Source organism: Nilaparvata lugens, chromosome 1 (genome assembly GCF_014356525.2).
Source record: "Nilaparvata lugens isolate BPH chromosome 1, ASM1435652v1, whole genome shotgun sequence".
In the NCBI taxonomy this organism is placed as follows: Eukaryota; Metazoa; Arthropoda; class Insecta; order Hemiptera; family Delphacidae; genus Nilaparvata; species Nilaparvata lugens.
This window is the reverse complement of record NC_052504.1, coordinates 78,444,804-78,462,734: the sequence shown is the minus strand read 5'-3', so window position 1 is coordinate 78,462,734 and position 17,931 is coordinate 78,444,804. Positions and strand designations below refer to the sequence as shown.

Genomic DNA, 17,931 nt, shown 5'->3' with positions numbered 1-17,931 from the left:
GTGTGTTCTGTTCTGTTCTGCTTTTATGTTTAGATGTCATGCTTTATTTGATTTTGAAAACACCTGTAATGTGTACCTTTTGCTTCTTTTATTATCTACACTTGTGGGACTGATGGCGTCATAAAACTCAATACACAACTATTCAGATGGCAGCAATCCAGTGACAAATTATCACTCATTAATTTAAATACTACAATGTGTCCCAAAGCTGCTTCCTAACTGTTTTTCTCAAGATGGCCTAGTCCATCTGCTTTACACTAAGAGGCAGCTTGTTATATAATTTCAAGGCAGAAATCCTGTAATTATTGGCGTGCAATTGATAGATGCGTTCCTGGGGACATTCAACAGCTCATGGTACCTGTTTTTGTGGTAGTGAATGGCACTACGGGCAGCCACATTATGTTGTATCATATTGACATACACTAAGCACAGGAGGATGTAATGGCCGACCATTGGGTAGTACACCAAGGCAAGCTAAGATCGGCTTGCAGTGGTCGAGATGGTCGCTGCTATGATTCGTACAGTCCTCTTTTGCAGTCTCTAGACATCAGCAGCCCCTGCCGAGTGACCCCACATAAGTGGGGCCACAATTTATAGGTGATGTAGCAATGAAATAGAGCATGATACATCATCACACGATACCTACCTCTCAGTCACCAGGCCACTCATCTTGAGTAGCAGGAAGCAAATGCGGGAGTGTCGGCTGGTAACCTGCTGTATAAGACAGCTCCAGCTGAGTTTCCAGTCTAAGACAAAACCCCGCAGCTTCACTGGATCCGGAGGGTCACGTAGTTCTTCTTGTGACAAGCTGCAGATGATTCTTTTGGTCTTGTCCTAATTCAGCTAAATCGATCAGCAAAGAACCACAAAGTAGCAGATCAAAGATGCTCCGCCGACTCCTCCAAAACTCGCTCAAGCTCAGCTTCCGACGACAGTAGAGATGTATCATCCGCAAACATCAGAGAGAAAACATGATCGTCAAGGTCATTTATCATGACTAGGAAAAGTGTAGGCCCTAGCACTGATCCCTCAGGAACTCCAAAAGTCACCGGAAGAGTCTGGGAGTTTGCACCATTGAGGGAGACAAGCTAAGTCCTTTCAGAAAGGTATAGCCCAAGATGGAAAAGACAGAGTCCCATAGCAACTTAGCTTTCTGAGTAGAATGCCATAGTCCTCACAGTTGAAAGCTCTGCTCAGATTACACAGAGCCAGAGCAAGAGACTCACCATCCTCGAAGGCACTATCAATCCGCTCAGCTGCATAGTCTACTGCCCCCACTGTCGATCTCCCAACATGCAACACGGAAGCCAAACTGCATGTTGGAGAACAGGCCATTCTCCTTGAAAAAAGCCTTCAGCTGAGGCTTGATCACTGTTATGTCCCTCTATTAGTATCAACTATTTTATTTTGGCTTAGTTCAGTAATCCATCACAGCCAAACACTGAATTGCATAATCAATCGGTTAATAGGGCTATAACTGAATTTAACTTAATTTTGTAATGTAAATGTAATTGTTATTTTACTGCTCTAGAATACTTATACTAGTAAACACAAGTAATTCAATTAAAATAATCAATATTTATTTATCTTACTAGCTGATGTATAATTGATACATATTGATATACTTTTATGAAATATATACCATTATACAATATAATAAAAACAGTCCATATGACGTGAAAGTATGAGAAGTTTGATGCATAGTGAAATATACTATTGGATGTTTTGTTGGTGACATTTGAATGTATGGTCTTCCATTTTGCTAGCATTCAGATTATTCATCTGTCAAGTTATAATTATCGGAATATCTCTTGTCTTGAACTTGGATTCAATGTTTCAAGATTCTGTCGACATTAATTGTGTATTTCGATGTAGAGTAGTTCTAATCTATTCTTTCACTTTACAGGAAATTGTATCTATTGCCAGCACTCTGAAAATTTCACTAAAATGGGATGAAATTCCAAATAAACATGTGAGTAATAAAAATACACTTTACTTACTAGCATCCAAAAATATTGTTTCAATTTGTATATAATTATGGAAGAATTGTCATCTACTTCATTTACCTAGTGAAGTGGCTATTTTTATGTACTGATCAAGCAAGATTCACTTTCATCAGGTAAAGTGTAAAGCACACCAGCTATTTGTCAAGGACGTAAACGATGAAGCTGTATCGTCTGTTCATAGAAAGGAGAGTCAACAATGGGTCGATTGAATAGAAACTATAATCTAATAACTAGCTACCAGCCATCAGTTCTTGCTATAAAGACAGCTGACTAGAATCCTAGCATTTGCTTGAAAATTACTTGGAATTAGCAATCAGCATGCTTCAGCTAGCTTCTATTTATTAGCAATCACAATTATCAATGAGCTACCTTTTATTCAATCGATCTTATAACATCGAGTTTGTGTGCGTATAAAAGTGATGGCTCATATCAGCTGTTGATTTCTGGACTCGTAATTATTATTATCACTTCACAATGATTTCATTCACACTGAATCACGTACTGTGAATATTCAATTCAGTACGCGTCGCGTAGCTCTGCCTCCGTGACTTTGAAACGGCATTTATGCAAGATATGTTTTGCGGGGTAATATTCACGGCTTTGAGAGACGTGAGACCCCAGATCCCTAGATGGAGGAAGCTCCTACACAGCTTCCTTGAAGGAAGCTGTCTGCACAACTGTGTTGTGCTAAAAGGACTTAACTCCAAAAAGTTCCTTGTGTATGCAACATGCTGCTTTTGAGAAGATACAAAAGAACATCTTTTGCTTTTGGAAAGATGGGCTATATTTTCAAAAATGTTCGATGTTTTTGAACGGGTAGTAGCCTATTGTAGTCTAGTGGCACTCCGCCGATAGGCAAAGCTACAGGACTCAAACTGTACACACATATTTTGATCTGTGGTACTTTAAAAGTCCAGTCACTATATACATTGGTGCTTGTAATAATTTATATTGTAGTTATGGTTTTTTAATATATTGTTTGGATACATAACAGAAGTCCAGAACCAATTTTTTCATGCAAAATTTCCTTTTGCTAGATACAGTGTCCCAAAAATATATTGTTTGTATTGTTTGGATACATAACAGAAGTCCAGAACCAATTTTTTCATGCAAAATTTCCTTTTGCTAGATACAGAGTGTCCCAAAAACCTCGTATTTTCGGTTCATTTTTCAGTTTTAGCTATTTCCGTCAAATCCAGTGATCGGATGGAAAAATTTGCTCTCGGGCGTAATATTGTGCTCTACAATCTGAGACCAGGTAGAGCGCTCTATCTCATATAGATTTCCAGGTACACCTGACAAAAATGCTTCTTGCATTAATAAGAAAACAAAGATATTGTCAAATTTCACTATAATATTTATTAAAATCTTTCAAACAGTACCATGGTTTCACGTTTACCAACGCATCATCAGCTATACTGAGGAATGAGGATACAGAAACATTCTTAACCTTCAGGTTTACGTGAAACCATGGTACTGTTTTAAAGTTTTTAATAAATATTATAGTGAAATTTGACAATATCTTTGTTTTCTTATGCAAGAAGCATTGTTGTCAGGTGTACCTAGAAATCTATATGAGATAGAGCGCTCTACCTGGTCTCAGATTGTAGAGCACAAAATTACGCCCAGAGGGATGTTGAATTATACATTTAAATGGTAACAATCGGAAGATATTGTTGATCAAAAACTAAAATTTATGAAAATTTTTTTTCTTAAATTTTACTCAATTTGAAAAATCATAATTTAGTCCTCATTGGAGATAGAAAGTTCCGAATAATCTAATTTTATTCAGAATTTGATAATCCAAAAAACGGCGAGAGCGAATTTATCTGTCCGATAACTGGATTTGGCGGAAATGGCTGCAAGATGAACCGAAATTACGAAATTTTGCGGCCACTCTGTATCTAGCACAAGGAAATTTTGCATGAAAAAAATTGGTTCTAAACTTCTGTATCCAAACAATATATTGAAAAAATCAAAACCACAATATAAATTGCAAGCACGCCTATAGCAAGTACGCATGTCTATATTGACTGGACTATATCTACTCTAGATAGCACAGGATTGCTGTAAGTTATTTTGAATTTTAGTTACTGTGTAACTAGTGACTAAAGTAGACCATTTTCTTCATGAGGGTAACTTTTGATGCCTAACTCTTTTATAGCCGAGTTTGTTTTATGGATCTTTCGACATTTCAGGAATAAAATTCATATTTTGAATTCCACTTTGAAAGTTCAGCTGAGTTGATACTAATAAATTTTTCTTCCACTTTTCATTTCACAAAGTCTTTAACAAATTTAAAATCAATCACAAATTCCAACTATGACTGTTGAAACAATTGACTGACGCTAACATTTTAGACATACGGTATAGATCTAGATACTTTCTGGACTAGAGGAAAAGATCTTCACAGTTTTGATAAGATGTTCAAACCTGCTCTAAGACTAGATGCTCATAGAACGTCTTTTTGACGTTCCTGATCATATCAACAAAAAAATATTGAACTTTCTGCCACAAACATTGATAGAAATTCTTTTTTCAACTTTTAAGATAATTAAAACACTGGCTGCTTGAATAGTGATTTTCAAGTGTTTGAACTTTTCTATTAAGAGGTTGAATATCAACCTCTGTTGAAAGTGATCTGTTTCAGATAGAAATGTTTTAAAATGAAAAAATTCTTTATTATCATTATTCATGATATTTATAATATACCTATTCATATTTGCTCGATTGCTAGTATTAATGTATTGTTTCAGCCTTATTGGATCGTACAGTTGAAATCGGATGACTGTGCAATGAAGTTAGCCAGTCGATCGGTCTGTTTAAGGTCGATAACAGAACTGTGGGCACATTCCAATAGTATTGAACAACTGCATGAGCAGTTGAAGAAATTGCCAGATGAGGTGATGCCTCACTTTGAACCGCATTTATCGTTCAAGATCAAAGTCGAGTCTTTTGGTCATGCTCAATCTTTGAAAGAAAAGATTCAGAAAATTGAGGTAATCATTCTAATCAAACAATTCAATTTTCATTGGTCAGTAGACCACTGTACTAGAATTGAAAATTGTTCTCATAATTATAGACCTGGTATTAAGCTCTTATTCAACTTCTCAGACAAATGCAAAACTAATAGGCCTATTTAATATTTTTATTCGTATCTTGGCCTTTTTTGTGAATGCTAGTCGATGATTGTGCTAATTACAATATCCAATTACAAAAACATCTCAAAACAATAGTATGCTAAAAATTAAAAGACTTAGAAATACAAGTTGGTGTTTAGGTTTTAGTCGATGTTTAACTTCAACAATTATGAAATTTGTAATCATGAGATTTTGTAACCAGTACGTCAACCGTGAATTATTCTGAAAAAAAAAAATTGCAGTTGCAGAGGTCTTGGAAATTGTTAATGCAGGTTGCTTGAAAATGAATAATAAATTTAGAAGTATGTTATTATTTCTTATTTTATTTTCATTGATATACTTTAGTGTACTTGATATATATATACTTTTCATTAGTTAACTTTATTTTATATTATTTGATGATAATATATTAAAATTATTCCAGACTTTCAGCTATCTTCCCATCCAAGGTCCAATCAAACTAAAGAATCCAGATCGTTCCTTTTTATACACCGAGTATTATGGACTCACACCGAACAATGTTCCTGAACAACCGTACCACGTATTCTTTGGAAGAGTTGTAAGTTTCTTCTTTCTTCTTACTGAACATTTAATCTACTATTTTCAGTTCACAGCAATAATCTGTGCTTACGTAAAATCCCTGAATAAAGCAATGGAAGAAGTCGGAAGTAGCTGAAGCTACTGGTGGAAAAATAAACTATTTCAAACATTTTAATTGATTGATAAAACTTTTCATGAAAGATGAAAGTCTATAAAAATTCTATCGAAGAATTAAAGATACTTTCCAGCTGGGTCTATTGTGCATCTTTTTGTCATTATAGGTCTTTATTATTTATTTAATTTATTAATGAAAAATTTTAATTGCAAAGAAGAAAGAGGCAGAGTCTAAAACTATTTCATAATGTGCTAGTGGACATTACTGTTAGAACTTCGCCGTGTCATCAAATAAAGAGTCATACTTCCTAGCTACATTTGGACTGTTGTATAAATTAGAATTGGAACCGTTTTGGGCGGAAGCCTGTGGTACTTCTCTGTAAGCTGTGTTATTCTGAATGATTAAATGAATAGATACTTTTCTATTCTTCTATATCTATACTGTTATTAATTTGAGCATCTCCATAAACATTGATAGAAATTCTTTTTTCCTACAGTTACGTTGAAAAGTGGCCATTGCTGCACTGATTACAGAACGCAAAGAATCACTTTCCCGCTCTAGTGCGGGAAAATTTTTCTGCACTCCAGATTTGCAACATGGCAACGCAAAATACTTAGTAGTTTATATGGAGCAACAGTGCAGCAAAATGAAAATGAAGTTGGTAACAGTGAGTGGGCTGCTATAGTGAGCAGAGGTGCAACGAAGCACAACGCGCTAATTATTATTCATTATATATTATAACCAAGAACAACGAGGACTTTAGGATTTTAGGATTAAGGTTTTTATCAATAATAGAATTACACAGAAAAACATTTGATGCATTTCAGGCAACTTTACCCATAATTACCCACTTTTCATATTCAATGGTAACTGTAGGAAAAACTTAATGTGAAATACGTGCGCAAAGTTCCTCTGCTGCACTCAACAAACCATTCCGCCCTCGCCTACGGCTCGGGCGTAAACGTTTCTTTCGGTGCAGCAAACTGACACTTTGCGCACTAGTTGCACAAATAACTATTTCAACTTTTAAGATAATTAAAACACTGGCTGCTTGAATAGTGATTTTCAAGTGTTTGAACTTTTCTATTAAGAGGTTGAATACCAACCTCTGTTGAAAGTGATCTGTTTCAGATAGAAATGTTTTAAAATGAAAAAATTCTTTATTATCATTATTCATGATATTTATAATATACCTATTCATATTTGCTCGATTGCCAGTATTAATGTATTGTTTCAGCCTTATTGGATCGTACAGTTGAAATCGGATGACTGTGCAATGAAGTTAGCCAGTCGATCGGTCTGTTTAAGGTCGATAACAGAACTGTGGGCACATTCCAATAGTATTGAACAACTGCATGAGCAGTTGAAGAAATTGCCAGATGAGGTGATGCCTCACTTTGAACCGCATTTATCGTTCAAGATCAAAGTCGAGTCTTTTGGTCATGCTCAATCTTTGAAAGAAAAGATTCAGAAAATTGAGGTAATCATTCTAATCGAACAATTCAATTTTCATTGGTCAGTAGACCACTGTACTAAAATTGAAAATTATTCTCATAATTATAGACCTGTTATTAAGCTCTTATTCAACTTCTCAAACAAATGCAAAACTAATAGGCCTATATAATATTTTTATATTTTTATTCGTATCTTGGCCTTGTTTGTGAATGCTAGTTGATGATTGTGCTAATTACAATATCCAATTACAAAAACATCTCAAAACAGTAGTATGCTAAAAATTAAAAGACACTAGAAATGAAATAACTTTAGAAATACAAAGTTGGTGTTTAGGTTTTAGTCGATGGTTAACTTCAACAATTATGAAATTTTTAATCATGAAATTTTGTAACCAGTACGTCAACCGTGAATTATTCTGAAAAAAAATTGCAGTTGCAGAGGTCTTGGAAATTATTAATGCAGGTTTCTTGAAAATGAATAATAAATTTAGAAGTATGTTATTATTTCTTATTTTATTTTCATTGATATACTTTAGTGTACTTGATATATAAATATACTTTTCCTTAGTTAACTTTATTTTATATTCTTTGTTGATAATAATATTAAAATTATTCCAGACTTTCAGCTATCTTCCCATCCAAGGTCCAATCAAACTAAAGAATCCAGATCGTTCCTTTTTATACACCGAGTATTATGGACTCACACCGAACAATGTTCCTGAACAACCGTACCACGTATTCTTTGGAAGAGTTGTAAGTTTCTTCTTTCTTCTTACTGAACATTTAATCTACTATTTTCAGTTCACAGCAATAATCTGTGCTTACGTAAAATCCCTGAATAAAGCAATGGAAGAAGTCGGAAGTAGCTGAAGCTACTGATGGAAAAATAAACTATTTCAAACATTTTAATTGATTGATAAAACTTTTCATGAAAGATGAAAGTCTATAAAAATTGTATCGAAGAATTAAAGATACTTCCCAGCTGGGTCTATTGTGCATCTTTTTGTCATTATAGGTCTTTATTATTTATTTCATTTATTAATGAAAAATTTTAATTGCAAAGAAGAAACAGGCAGAGTCTAAAACTATTTCATAATGTGCTAGTGGACATTACTGTTAGAACTTCGCCGTGTCATCAAATAAAGAGTCATACTTCCTAGCTACATTTGGACTGTTGTATAAATTAGAATTGGAACCGTTTTGGGCGGAAGCCTGTGGTACTTCTCTGTAAGTTGTGTTATTCTGAATGATTAAATGAATAGATACTTTTCTATTCTTCTATATCTATACTGTTATTAATTTGAGCATCTCCATAAACATTGCTTCAAATGTAAAAAATATATATATTTCTGAAGCTAGCTGCTTAGGCAATAGGCGAGTAATAAACTTGTAAAAGACTATCTATGATCGTCATTCCAGCTAATTTTAAGAAGTTCATAAAACTTCCTGATTGTACTCTCATTATATTATATGTTTTATTACATAATATAGTGTGCTATTCAATCAATGGATGTATAGTTTCACCAATCATTAATAACAATGATGCTCTAACCAAACTTTCTAAATAATTTAGAATTTTAATAATTATTATTAATTTTTTAGTTATATTTATTAAACCAGGTGCCTATTTAGGAGGGCTTTCTTAATCATCATTTCCTATCACTCAACTATTGTTGGAATCTGTTCTTTTTCTATAATAAGTAAATATATTTTTCAGATTTCCTCTGGACAGAGAAACGTAATTTCAGAACTATCTTTGAAGAAAAGAAAGTTCATCGGAAATACAAGCATGGATGCACAACTTTCTCTGTTGATGGCTAATATGGCAAAAGTGTCGGATGGTGATTTGATTTTTGATCCTTTTGTTGGCTCTGGTAAGTATTAAACTCATTTAGAACAATAACTCAAAGTATCTTCTTTTACAAATCGACAACCTAAGTTCTATGCAATTGATAGTTATGTGATGTAGGGTTAATGATCAATTTATATCAATTACGTAATAATTCCTGAGAAAATAGATTGTACTGAGATCATAAGTCAATTTGTCTGCTGTATTGTACTTGATGTGTGATCAATTTTTTTACAGTGCTACATTGAACTAATAATAATTTTTTGAGGTCTGGAATCTGATTATCAGGTAGCAAAAGAATAATTCCAGGATCTGAGGACCGACTTCATCGATTCCTCAGTGAAAAAGTAGCCCGAAAAAATCACCGAAAATTATACTCAGTATGTACCAAGTATACTTGTGATACTGCAGGTATTCGCTCTTCTGAAAGTACACGTAGAGCTTTTTTTGGAATTTACGATAACTTACGATTATTTTTGTGTTATCATTAATCGAATTCCTGGTCACTAAATTGGGTTAGTATTCCTGAGCTACAGAAAACTATCCATAAATTTGAAATTATAATCAATAATGTTAGGCAAGTTCTTAAAAAATAAAACTACTGGAAAATAAAATTATCCTGAATTTTTTTAATGCTCTATTTTCTAGAAGTTCATCCTCCATACATGGAGGATTCTTGATTAAGTGGAATGGGAACTGAAAATTTGTTCCATATAAAATGGAAAAGCTTTAGGATATTATGATTGACGAATGCGTTCGTTTTGTGTAGGTTCACTTCTTGTAGCGGCTGCACGATTTGGTGGTCATGTGCTGGGAGCTGATATCGATTATTTGATGTTACATGGCAGGACAAAACCAACTAGGAAACAAGACAGGGTGAGTTGAGGACGTTTCTAGGCCTTGTTTCTTGAGGAAACATGAACAGAAGGAATGATATCTGTTGTCTCGTACTGGCTTCAGCTGGTATTGCTATGCACTGTATTTTATTAGCGAACTAATGTATTATTGTTAAATATTCTTCTTCAATCGAGGTGTCCAAGGGATATTCTCGTCACATACAAGGGACAATTTTCTTTGTCAAGATAAAAGAAGTTACGCGAAATTATTAGACAAGGCTGCTAGAAAACCTTGATTGCAATGGAGGTCATTTGGTTGGCTAATATTGTTTTGGTGTTCTATATAATAATGAAAATTCATGTAATTTCAATTGACTATTATAATTAACTGTTGTCATGTGATTCTCTACAATCGACTATTTGATCAAATCATCTCGAATACTGACTAATTATGTACTTTGGGCAGTTCATTTTTAAAATTACTCTGTAATGAAAAATTTTCTTCCTCGCTTCCTCGCAAATCTTCCCCTTATATGGCCAACCTCCGTAATAAAAAATATATTGAAATAATCGTATGAAAATTAAAATTATAATTAAGGCCCTTTGCACACTGGGCCACCATGGAAGCACTTCCACAGAAGCTTCCATGGAAGCGCCACCATCAATATCTAATAGCATTGCACACTACAGCCGCCACCACCACGCAGACAACACCATAAAATATAATTGTCCTATGATTCATGAAGCTGTACTACCAATATAAAATATTGGAAAAGTTTTTATTCAAAGTTACCAACGTTCTCAAAATGGGACATGCTTGAATATTGACTAATAAACACAAAGATGCCAACATCCCCAAAATGGGACAAGCAGAAATATCACCTTGAAACTCATATTAAAAAAATGTATGATATGAATATTTTATGTTAAATACTGATGTTTTTTCGTTCGATTAAACACGAAAATAGTGAAAAATGGTTATAATGAATAATGCTTAAGAAAAATGGTTATATAACTTACCAAATACATTTTGTTCATTTTCTGTGAGGTTATATTTTACAATTTAAAGATTTACCAGCTCCCTCCAAGAATTTTTCTTCACATACCGGTCTGCATATAATTTTGAAGACATGTCCCATTATAGCTGGTCTGCTTTCAACTTCAAGAATGAACCTTTCTGTATCAAATTGTTCGCTATTCATTACGACGACTTCAACAGACAACTGTACTGAACTTGGTTTGAATTGAAACTGAACTTGAGATGATTTTCTGGTAGCTGGTAACTGGTGGCTCTAGTGTGCATTGACAGATAATACTCAATGGTATGACGTGGTGGCGCGACAGTCTGATGGCTAACAAAATCGGCGGCTCGAGCCACCACATTCCTGGAAGCTCGGCTGGTGGCTGGTGGATGGTGGCTCTAGTGTGCAGTGACAGATAAGAGACAATGCTAGCACGTGGTGGCGCTTCTGTGGAAGCGCTTCCATGGTGGCCCAGTGTGCAAAGGGCCTAATAGGTTGCGTTTTTTAATACAAAAATAACAAAAGTACATAAGGTAATTTGGTAACAATTGGCTTTTGATTTGTGAAATAACACATCTCTTAGCACATTATCTTCTTCAAGAAGAAATGAGTATTAGCGTACACATATTTTATCAACATCATTATTGAAGGAGTCAGATTCTGGGCTTAAAGACCTCTTCTTCTACCAAAATTGCTACGCGATAAAATAGATTATAAAGGATAACAATAAATATTTTTTATGATTCTCTATTTCGTTTTTGAATTTTTATAGTGGAATGTTGAATTTGTTGAGTGATCCTAGATCATAGATTAGCATTCGATTCCAGGGTTATTTTTTTGAGGAATCATTATTACTTACTAACTATACGGTACTATTAATTTTGATAAAAAATACCTGCTATTCTATTATAAGGATCTCAATTTGTAATTGTTTTTTTTTTTCAATTTCAGTTCAAAAATCGTGCAGTTGATGAAAGTATCTATTCGAATATGAAACAGTATGGTATTCTTAACAATTATTTGGATGTTGTTGTTGCTGACTCTTCATTACCTCTTTGGAGGGATGATTTGATTTTCGACGCGATTATAACTGATCGTGAGTACTGGACTTTTTTTCCTCAACTTCGGAAAATCTATTAAATCCTAATTTAATCATTATATTGTTATTCATCTCTTAAAACAAAATTGACTTTCCAGATGATTTAAGCCATAAAAGCTCTATAAGTAAATTTCACTAGAAAAGGAATCGAAATAAACCGTTTAAATTCAACAAAATCTCATGTTTTTTTTTCATTTGAGATTCATTTTTCATATTCCAGCAATTCCATACAAACTCTCATTTTCATTCATCCCAATTTATTTTACTAATTATTTTTAACGTTTACTCTTCCACATTACAATAAGGTAACACTTCCGTATCACCTTTTTAAATTGGACGGGCCTATTAACATGCAACTCTATATATTGTGCAATAGAGAACTATTCACTACTACCAGATTAATTTTTTAACATATTTTGAGCCTCAATACATCTAATTTAATGAGAAGGAAATAAATTTTAATTATAAAGATTGTGGTCGTGCTTTATAATATCATAAAAATGAATTTTTTGAACAATTCTTTGAAGCTAACCTGTAGTATTTTCAGATTTGCGTGTAAAATTTATAGCTAAAGGGTCAGAACATGAGTAGAATTATTTAAACGAATTTCAAATTGTTATTTTCGATAAAATAATTTTTCGAAATTACTGTTTCTGTTAGTTTTTATATTATAAATGCAAGAGTAGTTCTGTGACTTCAGAACTCGTTAGCTGCATTGCTTTGCAACATCATCAAGATATGGACTGCTGGTTTCGGTTGCAGCAAATTACAACTTCATAGATTCAATTTTTAAAGCTCAGAAACGTATTCTTAAGATCATGACAAAAACAACTGTTTTTCAACTAGTGAATTATTCATCGAAAGCACAAGTTCTCAGTGTCAGACAGTTGAGTTTTAAGTATGAGTTTTAGTAGTTTATATAAAGAAAAATACAAATTTTACTGATTCAATTTTCCACATAACTGCGGCACCAGAATTAGAAATCTGAATTTTGATAACGTTCCTAGAATGAACACAGTTCTTGTTCAGAGATTGGTAGAATATCTAGGTAGAATTTACAATAGAATCCCACAGATTGCAAAGCAAGAAATAGATTTAAAAGAACTGTAAAAAACTGGTTATATGATAGTGAAATTTATCAGACTGAGGAGCTCATTGTAAAAAATAATATAGGATAAACTTGCAAATATGTATTTTATTTTATGGTTATGGTGTAGTATAGAGGCAGTAGTTTGAAATGTATATTGGTTTTATATTATTTATATAGTAATAATATATGATATCACAACACACATTTTTATAAAAATTATTTAGTCATTCACTGATGACTAAATATCTTATGAAAGTTATGTACTAACAATAATATTTTTAACACACAATATTATTCACACTTATATATTACCAACTTTTTCTTCTTTGGCTACGCCTTATCCCAATCATATGGGGTCGGCATTTCCCTCCTTCAGTCGTCTCCTCCACAAAATCCTGTCCATCGCCTCCCCGTGTCTCCAACCCCTCTCCCGCAGATCAGCCTTCACTCTCTCTCTCCACCTCATCCTTGGCCTTCCCCGTCTCCTCCTGCGACCCAGATCCAAATCCTGCACCCTCCGTCCCACTTAATTCTCCTCACGTCTCTGCACATGTCCAAACCACCTCATCCTGGACTCCTGCATCTTCCTATCAAATGGTCCCACCCCAACTGTACATCTAATCACCTCATTACGAATCCTATCCCTTCTTGTGACCCCACACATCCATCTTAGCATTCTCATCCCAGCCACTTCCATTTTCTTCTCTTGCCTCTTTGAGACTGGCCAGGTTCCCGCGCCATACAACATAGCTGATCTCACTACCGATCTGTACACCTTACCCTTCATCTTACAATTCACTCTCTTATATATCACCAACTACATTAAAAAAAATGTTCATGTTTTAGATTATAGTACCCCAGATCATAAGAGTTTAAGATTACCCCAACACATACTATTAAAGTGGGGTATCATAAAATTAGGATTAAATTCATTATTAGCAACCTCTTGAATTTTATATGAGTATTCTAATAATAAGTATGTAGGCTATCTGTTTTATTTGTAAATAAACACCTCTGGATGCAAATCATTGGCATTCAAAAAAATTATTCTTATTAAGATTTTAAACAATTTTCGAAATAATTGTATGATATTGCATTGGATTATTTCAGCTCCATACGGAATCAGGGAAGCCACTGAAAGGGTGGGATCAACTAAGAGCAATGTTTGCTTGAATGAAAACCAAGTGGAAAATCATATACCTTCTAAAGTCACTTACAACTTGGCGCACATATTGTCAGATCTTCTTTGTTTTGCATCAAAGCATTTGAAGTTGGGAGGAAGATTGGTGACTTGGGTTCCTATTTTCAGGTAAATTACATCAACTTACCATCTTTTCATTATATTATTTTTATTTTATTCCAGTGTACTACTGTACTTTCCATCAGTATTTTACATGCCAGTTATTCTCCTACTATAGTATTACTATAGTAGGAGAATATAATATGTTTGTTCCAGTTATATTTGTACAAGTTTACTTGTTTTTTGCAAGTTATGTCCAGATACTGTATCCTTTTTTAAGTAGTATTTATTCTATTATGAAAAATAAGACTAGATTCTACAACATTTATCACGACAACGGGAGACTACTTTCAGTTACTAAATCTAACAATCTTAAATTAATCCATATTTAAAAAGACAACATTTTTTTTCTTTTTAGTTTTCATTGAAAAATACTTCTGGATGAATATTTCTGAAAATTTAATGACCTCATTTAACACAAATCAAATTGGTTGACATTATTTCATAAAATCCTATTCCATTTTACAGAAGTGATTATAAAGAGGAAGATTTACCACAGCATCCAAATCTAGAATTAGTTGGTAACTGTGAGCAAGTTCTATCGAAGTATGCCGCCAGAAGACTTCTGACTTACGAGAAGAAAACTCAACCACAGGTATAGTATTGTAATGCAATGTCTAGGCTATTTCAATTTGGGTTATTGACTTTCTTCGGCAATAGTAGCCTGCTCCTCAAGATTCTATAATCCCTGCATATCAGGACTTGAAAATGTTGATGTTCAATAAGTCTTTCCACATTGTAGTATCAATTTTTGCTTACTTTTGAGAAACATTTATCCTCTCCAATGTCAGTCATTTCACTGAAGCAAAACTCACTGAAATTATGCAATACGAAAAGTTTTAGTCATGTTTGAAAACTTGCAACTAATTATCTAATCAAATTGTAGTCATGTATTTTAGTCTGTTTGTGTTGCATCAATATTATGATATAAAGATTACTTTGGATTTAGTTCATAAAATTATGTTGTTTGATGCATCATCACACCATCTGAACCACAACTACTGGACTGATTAACTTGAAATTTCTCATAAAGATTTTGAATTCACCGTGGCACCTATAGACTTATTTCAATTATTAAAACTTAATTTTATTTGTCCTACGTAGCCTAGGTAAGAGATAGATAGATAGATAGGCTGCCTTTATTCTAACCTGGAGGGCGAAGTTACGGCGCAGCCTGCCCTCTCTCCCACTTAACCCTCCTATACAATTCTAATGCATTTACATAACAACATCATTACAGCATTTGCATTAAGAGAAGAGTATTATCGAATCATCAATTCGTCCAGTGCATTGCCAACGTGCATGATTCTAGAACTGAAAAATTCCAGTTCGATCACAGGATGTAGGCAATATTTTTTGCTACGAATTTTCAACTTCAATGAAAATTATCCATGTAATTATGTAATTAGTCATTTTCACCCATTTACGAGCACGGATTACGCCTACTCGTGGTGTATATTAATCTCGATTATCCAGAGGTTTTTTAACATTTTAATAAAATTTTGGGTTTTGAGTAGATAGCAATACTCTTTCTACCGTTAGTGTAGCTGTGGGGAACATAACAATTTACAATAAATCGAAATATTTATTTTTGTAAAGTATCAGTTAGCAATAATAATAAAGTCACGAATTAAAGGAAAAATGTGTTGATGTAATTATTATTATTATTTGCAGGAGAATATTGTTCCAAATGATATTGCAAACAGTTACCTGGATTTTAGAGAGAAGTATTTTAATCATGTTAGAAAAACGAGAAAAAAATATGAAGCTACGAAAAAGTTTCAAGCTGCCAACGGATGATTGAAATAGCTTCGCTTTGGTTATAGTATGTATATTTATCTAATTTTACAAGCCTTTAATAAAAAATCAATATCTGTACATATTTTTGTCTTTATTGGTTGTGACCTCAATTAGTCAAATTTTAAAAATATCACAATTTATAATTTGTTTTTTGAAAATCTTCAAATCATCATTACTTTTCAAGATTTGAGGTAGCTTGTTATAAAATTTCCTACCAATATAATCTGGTTTTTGTTCAAATAACCTACTATTGTGACCCATTATATGATAATCTGCTCTGTTTCGCGTATTATACTCATGAACATCTGAATTCTGGATCACACCACTCATTTTCACATGCATTACAACTTCATATACATACAAAGATGGCACAGTTAATAGACCAAGCTTTTTAAATAAAGGCCTACAAGAGTTTAACCTATTCACTTTCTCTATACATCTGAGTGCCATAGATCATAATATAGCTCACTTTTAAGGGAGGTTTAGTGTCCCTGGGATCACATCAAGTTCATTGGTTTCACTATCAGCCTATTCAGGGTCAGTATTCTTATCTTGCTCTATGAGTTTGTATTCAGCATCACTAATGTCATTGAAATCGAGATCAAGAGGTCAATTTGTACATTCTTCAACGTTAGTCGTGAGCCTTGGCTCCTGGGGAGGAGCCAAAAGCGTCATTTCACGAAAACAACAATTCACAGAGCACAAAAACTCTACACCAAGGTTAAGAGTCTAGTGGCATGAATTTAAATTGGTCACAATAGACAGTAACACAGTATACATACAGTATGGAAACTTGGCTAGTACCCTGGCGCACAAATCCGCCATCTTGTTAGGAAGCGCCGCATTGTAATAGTATTGATGGGAGGTTCGGATCTCTTTAATAATCCGGATCAATTGATCTCGTTCACTGCCACGAGCCAATCAGAAGACCAGGATTGGAACTTCCTAAGGTCACGTGACGTGTCTAGTATTTGCGCCATGTAAAAAGCATTGGTTGGATAGGCGTTTGATTGACAGTTTCCATTCTGTACCTATTCTGTGACAGTAACGCGAACGGCAGCAGAATTATAATTAAAACAAAAATTGCCTGGGACCCAGGGTCACGACTAGAAAATTTTAAGACTTCGAGGTGGGTAGCTGACCCCCCCCCCCCTGACCAAACTTTACCATTTTCAGGGGGTGGGGGTTTAGCAGACTAAAATTCCGCCGCTTATACTTGAATTTAATAAAATATCCCTAGAGGCCCCATCAAGTTACATATTAAGGGGCTCAGACTCATGCGCACGAACACGCGCACTTCGCTTTTCATCAGATGATGCTATATTTATTATATCTTTATTTGTACAGAAAAAGTATGGTATAACTTAGATACCGTACCTTATAATTAGGAGAAATGCATGAGTTTGTACGCAACTTGATATTCTGATAATATTGAGACATTGAGACAGTTCTTGATATGCGATCGCACATATCTTGATAGCCTTCTAATTAAATATGAATATATCTAGTCAAAATTGCAGGATTTGTGGCTATATGTTCATTCTTCTTTACAATATTACATTCATTTTCTTCAAACAACTCACCAATAACATTAAATACTTATTTACTTACGAAGCGCTACAGCCCTGCGTATACCTTGGCCTCCTCAACAATTCGCCTCCATTCATCTCTCTGATTAGC

The 17,931-nt window shown here is 34.0% G+C and overlaps 1 protein-coding gene across 1 annotated transcript; it reads left to right on the top strand.

Annotated features, from left to right (window-relative positions):
• The first annotated feature begins 1,828 nt into the window (after nt 1–1,828).
• LOC111061240 (tRNA (guanine(10)-N2)-methyltransferase homolog) lies at nt 1,829–16,330 on the top strand. The gene is made up of 10 exons (XM_039444221.1): nt 1,829–1,833; nt 1,907–1,972; nt 4,763–5,005; nt 5,571–5,705; nt 8,973–9,129; nt 9,874–9,980; nt 11,914–12,058; nt 14,262–14,460; nt 14,920–15,046; nt 16,126–16,330. The coding sequence occupies exons 3-10, from the start codon at nt 4,802–4,804 to the stop codon at nt 16,249–16,251; spliced, it is 1,200 nt and encodes a 399-aa protein (XP_039300155.1). The 5' UTR covers nt 1,829–1,833; nt 1,907–1,972; nt 4,763–4,801; the 3' UTR covers nt 16,252–16,330.
• Nucleotides 16,331–17,931: the final 1,601 nt, after the last annotated feature.